Here is a 12731-nt window from a genome sequence, read left to right on the forward strand (position 1 = left end):
TCAATTCTTTATTTGGAGACAGAAGGCTCAGTAGCTTGTGAGACGTCGAGGGTGATGGAGATCGCTCGCACACAAAGCCATCTTTTCCATCCCTGAACCAGCTCTCCCAGGCAGTTGGCCGCTCGCTGACGCTTCATTCCCACGTTCCGAAACTTTATCAATGCGGTTCTTCCGACTCACCTTCAAGTGTTTTGTGGATTGTTTCTGAACCCCCTCCCCCACTCCCCGAGGTTCTCTCTGTCTTTTTTTTTTTTTTTTAATTCATTATAATTTTATATAAAAAAAGACTAAATATATATTTTTTATTTGCTGCGATAAAAAAAAGAGAAAATATCAAAACATCGAGACCGAAAACCTCCACCGACCATGAGAAGTATAACGACCGCGACGAAAGACAAGAGCGCAGGTACGTGCAGTGTGAATGTGTCTCTAGAACAGGAATGAGCCAGCGCTATTATTATACATGTCATACGTAGTAAGCGCGATGACTGACAGCCGGGGAACAGCCGTCCATTCACCGCATCCATCCATTCATCATCAGGCGCGTCCTTCTATATATCCGTGTCATGTAGATATTCTTATAGCGCGGCTTCTATAGGATGGTCTGTAGTAACATGGTAGAGGGAAGATTATCTATAGATCTCTGCGGGGGAGAATATGCTATATGGAGGGGTCTACTGTATGTGTATAGATAGATAGATATTGTGTGATCTATCTATCTATCTATCTATCTATCTATCTATCTATCTATCTATCTATCTATGTCATCACTCTCTAGGTTTACGTATTACATTTCCCCACCAATCAGACTATTCTTACAGACACTAAATTTGGTCTGAGTTAGTCACTGACACCCACAGATATTCTGTGTATAAACTCCAGTCTTATCATCTTCTATGATCTTCATAAGATAGCATTTATCTAGATATCTATATGTGAGGGTACTCAGTCTGTCTGTCTGTCTGTCTGTCTGTCTGTCTGTCTGTCTGTCTGTCTATCTATCTATCTATCTATCTATCTATCTATCTCATTATGTATCCATTTCTGTCTGTGGAATATCTACATCAGGTATATCGCTCTATGTCATGATCTTATCTATCTATCTAGCTAGCTAGCTATCTAGCTATCTATCTATGTCATGTCTATATAGCTGTCATATCTATTTTGTCCTCTAATCTATCATATCTAATAGACCTTTTATTGTATATGACCTATCTATCTGTTATATCTAATCTACCTTCCTATTGTCTGTCATATCTACGGCATTCCTATCTATCTATCTATCTATCTATCTATCTATCTATCTATCTATCTATCTCCTATCTATCTATCTATCTATCTATCTATCTATCTATCTATCTATCTATCTATCTCCTATCTATCTATTTATCCATCCAGCTACCGGTCTGGATTATTACGATTTCCTCTCATATCAGGCATTGATGCCGTATTCCATTAGTGCCGCTGACTGCAGATATGTGATAACATTGCTTACGTCTGAGCAGACAGGCAGTGTGTGCACGGCGCTTCATTGAGGACACGGTACGCCACCAGTCTACGTGCGCATGCTTTACCGTCCATCACCATTTATATGGAGGGAATTGTAGTCCTGAAGGCGTCTTGACAGGCGTACAATCCTCAGCGCTGGAGCGAGACACCTTCTTGGCCGGCTGTGATTTCTTGCTGTCAGTGTACGTGCTGCACAATAGAGCTTCCCATCCCCCGCCGCTCTCTTCTCTGCACCATCTTTGATTCGCTTTGTATGACGTATAGATAACGTGTCGTCGTATGATGTATTGATGTACAGGGCGTGTGTGCGGGAGGTCCTGGGACACATGTGTGATATAGTGTATGTGTAGTGCATGTATGTATGTCGATGTCGTAAACATACGTGTTGAGATGTAGCAGGGCTGAGTCAGTCATTTGGCACAAACATAAGTAAAGGCCCTGCACCCTATTGGAAATCTATAAGAGCCCCCGCACCTGCCACGAACCATATATAATAATAGCGTCGTCTTATGTTGCAGAGGGGCCCTTGAGTCCTTATGGCTATGGGGACCGTATACTAATGCTTCCATGTATTTCTACTACACCTGTGACTACAGGTAAACCTATGTATCACTATATACAGACAATGAAGCCCCCAGCTCTGCTACATGTGATTGGCTTATACAGATGTAGCAGAGGCAAAGCAGTCCATAAGTTGAGGTTGATACTAACTTTCTTGCAGTCTATATGTTAAAACTGATGACATCATAATGAGTTATATGTGATAGTCTCTGCTCTACGACATGAGACAAACTCGGCTCAGCAAGATTTTTCTTTACTCAAATCATGTTCAATGTCCTACCTAAGCGCTATGTTTAAAAAGGACCTTTCACCACCCCCACTAGCTCGAGCACTTTTCATCCTTCAGTAGTTCCCTCCCTCCATTGATTCTGGAACAGCTGGAATTTTTTCTCTATCCCCCATCGTTCCTGAGCAATCAGTGCTGTTAGTTTTGATACCTAGACTCCCTAATGTCCAGTGGGTGCCAGGCAAGGTGGTTAGCGCTCCAATCAGTGTCACAGCTCTGAGCCACGCCTCCTTGTCTGCTCCTGCCTCATATCACCCACTGGACATTAGGAGTCTAGTTCACATCTGATTGCTCAGGAACGGTGGGGGCTAGAGAAAAAATTCCAACTGTGCCAGAATCGGGGGGTATTAAAGGGTGAAAACTACTTGATCTGGTGGAGGTGGTTAAAGGTCCTCTTTAATTACACTGTCCAAGGCCTAATGCTGGCCCCCAGCAGCCTGCGTCTATATCTCCCACTTACGACCCTGCTTATAGTGATATGATAGGACTATACTACTGTACCCCCTCACCCTTAGAGTGTCAGCTCTTAAAGCCAAGAGTGATTGCTCAAACTGAATATTTAATAGGGCCTGGCAGTGTTAATGCCTTGCTTTGGGCCCAGCGCACCACTGAAACTCTGCAAACTACTCCAAGCCATTTGTCACCCAGCCAACGGTAATGTTAGTCATCGATTCCCATGAAAGGAAATGAGAAGACTGGCAGAGCCCAAATAGGTGGCACCGACAGAGTAAAGACAGGGGCAGAGGGCACTCGTAATGTGTACACAACAAAATCACATTAACCTCATCCTTGCCATGGACCAAGTAGTTTGATAGGAATGTGTTAATGTGAAAGGGTTAATTATGCTTAAGTATCTAATTCATGTCAACCTGTTATCTGATTCTGGTAAAGCTGGGTGGCAGCTATTATGGTATTATCAGGATATTTAAGTCCTGTCCTTGGGTTTCTCCCCAAACCTCCCATGAACGCCCTCTTTGGGTAGGTTTGCACGAAAGCTGCCCCTTTATAGATCTTCCATATTGTTCCTAAAAATTCAGGACAATCGTGGCAAATTCAGAACAGGTGACAAGTAGACATTTGTCCTTTCCCGGACACCAGATGCCTGAGATATATTTCACTCGAAAGCTGCTGAATTGTATGCCACCCAGCTTTCCCAGCACCAGATATAACTAAAAGTTGCCGTTGATCTCGGTATGTTGGGGGTTATAATCTCTTCTCGGTGTCATCCTCCGCCCCGGGAATCGCTCAGTCTAATGTCAGGGAATGAGTTGTGACTCTCACTGATGTGTTACATAACTATAGAGGTCTATGACGTTCCGCTGGCAGCCCCTATACATGCCCCTATATGACAGCCCAGAGACATAAGAGTAATTGGGCTGAATGCAGACATTCCAGGGTAAAAGAAGGACAGCGGGCACATCCGAGGAATGCACAGAAGTTAATTCTGCATTCTATAGAGAACTCAAGGGAAATCACAGAATAAGAGTCCACATAGTGATCACCTCCACAACCTGGTAGAGTAATGTACAATATAGAACATATACCGTACCATTCCATAATGCACCATATAGACCGTATACACCGTACCATTCCATAATGCACCATATAGACCGTATACACCGTACCATTCCATAATGCACCATATAGACCGTACACACCGTACCATTCCATAAGGAACCCAAGAGAAAGCTGTCAGAATAAGAGTCCATGTACGAATCACCTCCATAATCTAGTAGTGTAATGCACACACAATGGTCAGGTGGAAATGTTATCCACCAAGCAATTGCATGGGGCCCTGTAGATCAGGGGGCCCCACACTGACCACTAATGGAGCAGTATACTGTGTGTGGGGGCAGTATTAAGGGAGCCCACAGACATAACTTTGCTTGAAAGTATGTGTTCCCTGGTTTATAGTGGTTTAGTATGTTGGTCCCTGCTGTCCAGTGGTTTATTGTTTCGTTCCCTTGTGTATGGTGGTTTAGCATCTCAGTCCATGGTGTATAGTGGTCTAACATCTTATTCCCTGATGTCTAGTGTTTTAGTATCCTGGGGTCTAGTGTCTAGTTTAGTGGTTCGGTCCCTGGTGTCTAGTGGTTCAGTATCCCGCTCCCTGGTATCTAGTGTCCCTGGTGTCTAGTGGCTTAGTCTCCTGGTGCTTGGTATCTTGTAGTTTAGTGTCCCGGTACCTGGTGTCTTGTGGTTTAGTCTCCGGTCCTTGGTGTCTAGTGGTTTAGTGTCTTGTTCCCTGGTGTCTAGTAGTTTAGTCTCCCGGTCCCTGGTGCCTCGTGGTTTAGTGTCTTGTTCCCTGGTGTCTAGTAGTTTAGTCTCCGGTCCTTGGTGTCTAGTGGTTTAGTGTCTTGTTCCCTGGTGTCTAGTGGTTTAGTGTCTTGTTCCCTGGTGCCTCGTGGTTTAGTGTCTTGTTCCCTGGTGTCTCGTGGTTTAGTGTCCCGGTCCTTGGTGTCTAGTGGTTTAGTGTCTCGTTTCCTGGTGTCTCGTGGTTTAGTCTCTGGTGTCTCGTGGTTTAGTCTCTGGTCCCTGGTTTCTAGTGGTTTAGTCTCCCGGTCCCTGGTTCATTGTGGGTTAGGTTTCTTGTAGATTCAGATGCCCCATCTCCTTTCCTGTCCGCACCCTGTAGGGGGTATGTGGGTGTAGACGATGGTGAGATGAGTGTACATGGGGGCGCTGTATTACTCATCTGACGGAGGGCGCGGGGCATTAATAACTTGTACATTATTGTACATTTCGTGTTGTTCATTGAGAGGAATCAGCATGAAATAATTGTAAGAAATCTGCATCTCCCGCGATTCATTCCCTTGGTAACAAGATGAAATGACGTCTCGGGGCCGGGCAGCGGGCGCACTTCATTTTCTACCCATTGAACTTAAATAAATCTTTATTTATTAGATACAAAGCTGTATACGGATATTTCTAGTACGGAGCGGGGGGTGAGGTTGTACCAGGTCATGTGTGCCCCAGAATCAATACCTGGCAGGGACATCATCCAGCCCGCCATAGACGCCCCCATGAGGTCAATGAGGCACGAGACATTGTGCGCCTCAAGCCTCTGGCCCCATTGATGGAATCCTGGCGTAAATGGTCTGCAACCCGTGATCAGGTGTTTGGTACAGAGAGAACCATAACATGTATACTAGTCAGCGACCAAATATAACAAGAGGGCCATTGTCTACTGTAAGCGTCCATGCCATGCTATGCCAACCATTGTTTACTATGGGCAATCTTGTAGTCTTCCACTGCACTGACACCTCTCACTAATAGAGAGAAACCAGGGGGCAAATCCTAGCACTAACTGTATAGCACTGTTATTATATCACACATGAAGCTGGGATATGGTCACTGTATGTCGGTATTATTTCAGCATTATATGGTGGTATTGTTAGCAATGCATTGTGGGGTGTCTGCACTCTGTGTTAGTGGCACCATGTATGTCCATGATATTTGTACACCATATGGCGGAGAGATGGCCCCAAAAGATCATGTCCAGTGTTTGTCTGCAGCGGAGATTGACTGCCGTGAAGCCTCTCGCACTTACTGTTATATCTTGTAACACGAAAAATGTACAAACTAAGTGACATCTACAGCTGACAAGTGTAGTTTACGGCTGAATACATCTAACTGTGCGAGACAAAGGCGGCATCATGGCTCAGTGGTTGGCACTGCTGTATTACATTACTGGGGCCGATGGTATAACCCTGACATTGTAATAACGCTGGAGGGCGTATACCTGCAGGAGGGTATTCAGATTAGTACTAGAAATTAGAATAAGAGCTTCAATTGTCACAAGTACCAACCCAGCTGCGCTCACTATTCTGTTGGTACAGTCACTGTGTACATACATTACATTACTTATCCTGTATTATACTCCAGAGCTGCACTCACTATTCTGCTGGTGCAGTCACTGTGTACATACATTACATTACTTATCCTGTATTATACTCCAGAGCTGCACTCACTATTCTGCTGGTGCAGTCACTGTGTACATACATTACATTACTTATCCTGTATTATACTCCAGAGCTGCGCTCACTATTCTGCTGGTGCAGTCACTGTGTATATACATTACAATACTTATCCTGTATTATACTCCAGAGCTGCGCTCACTATTCTGCTGGTGCAGTCACTGTGTACATACATTACATTACTTATCCTGTATTATACTCCAGAGCTGTGCTCACTATTCTGCTGGTGCAGTCACTGTGTATTTACATTACAATACTTATCCTGTATTATACTCCAGAGCTGCACTCACTATTCTGCTGGTGCAGTCACTGTGTACATACATTACATTACTTATCCTGTATTATACTCCAGAGCTGCGCTCACTATTCTGCTGGTACAGTCACTGTGTACATACATTACATTACTTATCCTGTATTATACTCCAGAGCTGCACTCACTATTCTGCTGGTACAGTCACTGTGTACATACATTACATTACTTATCCTGTATTATACTCCAGAGCTGCACTCACTATTCTGCTGGTGCAGTCACTGTGTACATACGATACATTACAATATATTACTTTCTTATACAGTGGAGCGTCACTTTTTACTTCTCCTTACCCGGGTGTCAGGGTGTCAGGTCGGAGTGGTAGTGCATACAATATGTATCTGTTCCATGGAGTCTACGTGTAAGCGCTTGTAAATGTCTTCATTGTGCCCACACGTTGCAGGGAATAGGAGGTGCCAGCAGACGTCAGCGCCTTCATTCCTGTTTGCCTCCTGAACAAAGATGTTTTCTTTCTCTCTGTGAACATAACACACTTGTGTTTTGCCAATAACGAAAGAATCCACATAGTGCCACGTGTTAGCGGATCGCCATGTAAACAAGTCACTGTTACTATATAAGATGTTGTACCACATGCAAAACCTTCCCCAGATATGGAGCAACAAATCCCCTGCATAGAGACAGGAATGATAACATTTTCACTGCTGGTAGTCACCACTAGGTGGCAGTGAAGAGCTTAGAGCATAGTGTCTGTACATTGAACTTACTAATAGCACAACATGCAGTAAGCTCCACAGCACCCCCTTTCATGTTATATATATGTAGGGAATTTGTAATGCTCTCTTTCTAGCACTAGTTCTAAAGCTGCATCTTATGTGTAGCTACATACATAACATGGTAATATTATATGATAGAGGAGAGAAGCTGAGCTCTGTGATGTATAGGGTTATATGATAGAGGAGAGAAGTTGAGCTGTGTGATATATAGGGTTATGTGATAGAGGAGAGAAGCTGAGCTCTGTGATATATAGGGTTATATGATAAAGGAGAGAAGTTGAGCTGTGTGATATATAGGGTTATGTGATAGAGGAGAGAAGCTGAGCTCTGTGATATATAGCGTTATAGGATAGAGGAGAGAAGCTGAGCTCTGTGATATATAGGGGTATAGGATAGAGGGGAGAAGCTGAGCTCTGTGATATATAGGGTTATAGGATAGAGGAGAGAAGCTGAGCTCTGTGATATATAGGATAGAGGAGAGAAGCTGAGCTCTGTGATATATAGGGTTATAGGATAGAGGAGAGAAGCTGAGCTCTGTGATATATAGGATAGAGGAGAGAAGCTGAGCTCTGTGATATATAGGGTTATAGGATAGAGGAGAGAAGCTGAGCTCTGTGATATATAGGTCATATGATAGAGGAGAGAAGCTGAGCTCTGTGATATATAGGGTTATATGATAGAGGAGAGAAGCTGAGCTCTGTGATATATAGATTATATGATACAGGAGAGAAGCTGAGCTCTGTGATATATAGGGGTTATATGATAGAGGAGAGAAGCTGAGCTCTGTGATATATAGGGGTTATATGATAGAGGAGAGAAGCTGAGCTCTGTGATATATAGGGTTATATGATAGAGGAGAGAAGCTGAGCTCTGTGATATATAGGGGTTATATGATAGAGGAGAGAAGCTGAGCTCTGTGATATATAGGGTTATATGATAGAGGAGAGAAGCTGAGCTCTGTGATATATAGATTATATGATACAGGAGAGAAGCTGAGCTCTGTGATATATAGGGGTTATATGATAGAGGAGAGAAGCTGAGCTCTGTGATATATAGGGGTTATATGATAGAGGAGAGAAGCTGAGCTCTGTGCTATATAGGTATTTATAGCACCCAAGTCATTCCATTTCTGACTACTTGATGTATATTTATATGGAGTTGAGGACAAGGTGTCGGAGACTTGTTCTGTGTCCCAGCCTTGTGCCCTGCATTTCATTAGCTTCGCCATGGGCGCCATCTGCCCGATTCCTTGATTTGATATAATAAATTCTTGGGCTATGACGCCGCTCTTGGAGTCATTACTGTACCCACATCTCAAGGACAGCGCTGTGCCTCAGTGAGGTAAGATAGTGGCTGGTGTCCTTGAGGCGGTGATAAGGCTGCACATCACTTGTGCTGCATCTTCTCTCTCTGCAGTCGCCCCCACTGATGTGTGTAGGTGTCTGTGGGCTACAGTGAATTATGGACGCCGCCAGTGACTCATTGCTCTGCATTGTGATGTCATCGACTGGTCCTGAGCACAGGCTTGGAATAGATAAGTGGATGTGAGGAGGGATCCTCATGGAAGGAATAGCAGGGATGTTTGTTCCTTGCTGTTTGTAGACTGGTATGCACAGTGTATACAGGCACTAAGACATAGCTGTAGGGGGTGCAGAGGTAGCAGTCATGGTCATGCATTGGAGAGGATGTGGGGGCGCTGTTACACCTTTGCGCTTCACTTTCAATTAATCTAAGTGCATTGTGGGTAAATGATTGTACCTATTGTGTTCTATAAGGAATCCTCTCCAGCTGGCGCGTGCGTTTCCTCTAGGCACAATGACCTCCTCCCCCACCCAAGAAATTTACTTAGGTTAATTGCTTCCTCTGCCACTGACCTTACTGCATACATGAGACAGGGAAATGAGACTGTAGGCCTCCTGGGGGAGTAGAATCCATGTATAGACTGGCGGAATACAATTCCTCGTATAAACCAGAAGTATATGATGATAACAAAGCAAACTGAACAAGAATAATACAAAATATTACTATAAAAGCATCAAATCCTCTTAAAAAGTCCTTGAGATCATGGGTAGAGCTATATATAGTTGCTATTTGCAGCATATATCTATTAAAGGGGATGTATCATCAGGCCTGGAAAGCCCAATGATATACCTCATCTGATCGGCGCGGTCACCCTGAGCATTTTAGTGTTTCATTTATCCAAATCCGTTCAGCCATTCCAAAGATATAAGCCCTTTTAGTGTTGATGCACATTGGGGTCTACTAGCTGAGTGGGCGGTAACAGTGTGGTTCACTGAGGGCGGGGTTGTAAAGTACAGTTACCGCCCACTTGGATAGTAGACCATAATCTGTATTAACACTAACAGGGCTTATATCTTTGCAATGGCTGAACGGATTTGGATAAATGAAACACCAAAATGCTCAGGGTGACAGCGCCAATCAGATGATGTATGTTACTAGGCTTATCTGTCCTGGTTAAACATCCCCTTTAAGTTATCTGCAATGTTTTCCCATTCTAATCTATGTAGATCACTGTATAAATGCATGCAGTGAGCTCCCCCTAGTGGTGACAAACTTTAAGTCCTTAAAGGAAATTCGGATAAATGGGGCTTCAACCTCTATCCAGACATGCTGGGGGCTGTAGTTTTTTTATACAGTTGGAGGCCTCCAGCTATTATAAAAGAAATTTCTGGAGCCGTACACTATGCCCTTGACCAGACGCCGTGCTCCAGAAACTGATCTATTATTTATGATGTGGTGAGACGTATGAAGGTATCTGACTACGGAAGAGATGTGCAGAATGTATTATCAGTTCATGTAACCATTGATTTGGGTAACATGGCAAGTATGGCAATGTTGGAATCCTATGAAATGATGTCATAATATGAGATGATGTCATAATGATGTAAAATGATCTCATGATGTTGATAAGGATAACAAACTCCTCAGATAGATAGGTTCGGGTCACTTGAATCAGACAGTGGTTTCCCTTTGTGAATTGGTGCTTGTGTTCCCAAGAGAGTGTTGTCAATATGCAAATCAGCTGTTTGGAGCAATGAGGGCGTGGCTGCTTACCTTTGGAGTAATCGCAGCGCCCTGGTTGCTCGAAGGAGCTCATTGTAGTTGTGTCATTCTGTTCATGAGCTAACTCAGAGTTACACGTTCTGCTGTTACTGAATACAAACATTCCTGTTCATATCCAGAAGCTGAAATACTGTCCTGAGCGAGCCCAGCTAACAAACACGACTAGTCATGGGAAAAAGCACTGACACACTGTAACAAGCCCTGCAGCTGTGTCATCTGTATATTATCAGGACATAGCATCTGGGCTAAACAAGAATATTCATTGACTGGCAGCAGAGATGCTGAAAATGGTGTGGAACCGAGACACAAGTATATGAAAAGTTGCAGAACATAGAGGGGGGTCCATCCTCAATTACTCCTCCTGGCATATAAGAAAATAGCTGAATTTGCTGTGCACAAAATAAGGGACAGAGATCCTCATCTATTCAGCCAGAACAAAAAGTGTGTTTTCACAAAACGCTGCTTTGTATCAACCCTCTGTTATTCCTCCTGGGAATATGCGATTAAATAGACGACAGGGTGAGATAATTTCCATTAACATTCAGTGGAGACTGTGTACTGACCAACTGATGGATAATGCCCAGTTGTCAATATAGTCATCTATTTCCTGGAGGAACAGTACAATGTCTCATATATATATATATATATATATATATATATATATATATATATATATAATCAGGAGAGAAGACAGGTGCTCTATCTGAGTTAACCCTCTATTTATTGGGCCACCCCACTGACCCTGGTCTCATTTAAATCCTCAGTGCTTCTTTCCAGGGGCAAATTTTGGGCACATGCATGCTCGTGCTGAAAGGGTTAATGTATATTTTGCATAACTATCACAAAACGTCCACACTGTGCCGGAACCGAGTGACAACAGCGCAGCTCTTTCAGCTATTTCCTTCCCACAGCTGCTGTGGATTGTACATAGAGCAGTCGCTGCCGGAGTCACTGAACCTCGAATCAGACTCTATTCAGCCCCTGGATCGGACATTGTTTCTGAACTGCGCCCCTTTAAGGGAGTTTGAGGCCATCTTGTCACAGAATAAATTTAGTATAAATTTAGCAAATTGACAACCATCCTAAAAAAAATCCAAAAAAAAAACCAAACAGTGCCGCCATTGGTCCCAGTACTTCAACCCCAAGTTGCTGGTTATTTAAGCCCTGCCCACTACAGAAAAGTCTCCCTTATTATAAAAATTTGTGCCACCTCTTGGGGGGTCCTGTTTATAGGACAGTCCCACAAAAAAGGAATTTGTGAGGCAGGGTCAGAGGCGGAGCCAAGAAGACCCTATGATTTATAATGCGGTCCGTAGGTTATCCGCCACTTTGAAACAGAGACCTCTGTGTATTATTTTAACCTTCGTCGATTTTCGGTGGTCTCTGCCATGCAGCCTCCAATGCAGGCCCCAGATTGCGGAAATGCTGCGTTTTCTGTCTGTTTTTAGTACATTTCTTTTGATCCAAAGTCAATAGTGGATTATAATGGAATGGAAAATATAAAGAAAGCTCTGAGACCATTCCCTTCTGTTAAATCCAATCCTGGCGTTGGCTCGAGAAATGCAGCAAAATCTACAAAAAAAAAAAAATTGCTGCATTTTCGCAAAGTGGGGCCTCGGCCTTAGGGGGCCCGGAAGGTGTCTCTTATAGTTGGGGCTTGATTGGGGCCCGGGCACTTCATGTTACGCCCCTGGACATAGTGTCACCCGTAACAAGTTTTTCTCCTTTTTCCAATTCTGGAAAAGATGGGTGACGCTCGGCTTCTGGTCCATACTGTGGTTCGTCACCCAACTTTCCCTAGATCCATGCCATTCAACATTTCAAATCCCAAAGTCTTCCAAAACTGCGAATACGCCCCTGTCCCCTCATTTTATGTAAATCTGTTTAAGCCCCACAGTTGGGAACCTTAAAGGGAGATGTAGATTTGACATTCAGGGGCCTGGGAAAGTTAGGTGACAGGGAATATGGGCCGAACGTAAATCTACATTAATTTTTGTCTATAATAGACAAAAATTGCTATGGGAGACAGTTATCGGATGTGTTACTAGAAAGTTCTTCCTTTCAAAGTCTGGGAAAGCTGGGTGACAGTCCCTAAGTAGAGAGGATATAATGGCGGCCATGTTGGCGGTCACTAAGCTTTCCCAGATAGCGGTAAAGGAGAATCTGACAACTACGTGATTGTTTTCATCAGAGAGAGCGCTGTATAGTGAATGAATGTGGAGTATGAGGTTGCTGTGGTTACGCTGAGATTACCGGCGTTCGCTTCTGAG

The 12731-nt window shown here is 43.7% G+C and overlaps 1 protein-coding gene across 2 annotated transcripts in view; it reads left to right on the forward strand.

Annotated features, from left to right (window-relative positions):
* Positions 1-269: 269 nt before the first annotated feature.
* Positions 270-12731, forward strand: part of LOC142218147 (sodium- and chloride-dependent creatine transporter 1-like) — a 55097-nt gene continuing 42635 nt past the window's right edge. For both annotated transcript variants that reach the window (XM_075286655.1, XM_075286656.1), the window contains exon 1: positions 270-406. In XM_075286655.1, coding sequence (XP_075142756.1) covers positions 367-406 — 40 coding nt within the window. In that variant the 5' untranslated portion in view covers positions 270-366. The remainder of the gene's footprint in view (positions 407-12731) is intronic.

Source organism: Leptodactylus fuscus, chromosome 9 (assembly GCF_031893055.1).
Source record: "Leptodactylus fuscus isolate aLepFus1 chromosome 9, aLepFus1.hap2, whole genome shotgun sequence".
In the NCBI taxonomy this organism is placed as follows: domain Eukaryota; kingdom Metazoa; phylum Chordata; class Amphibia; order Anura; family Leptodactylidae; genus Leptodactylus; species Leptodactylus fuscus.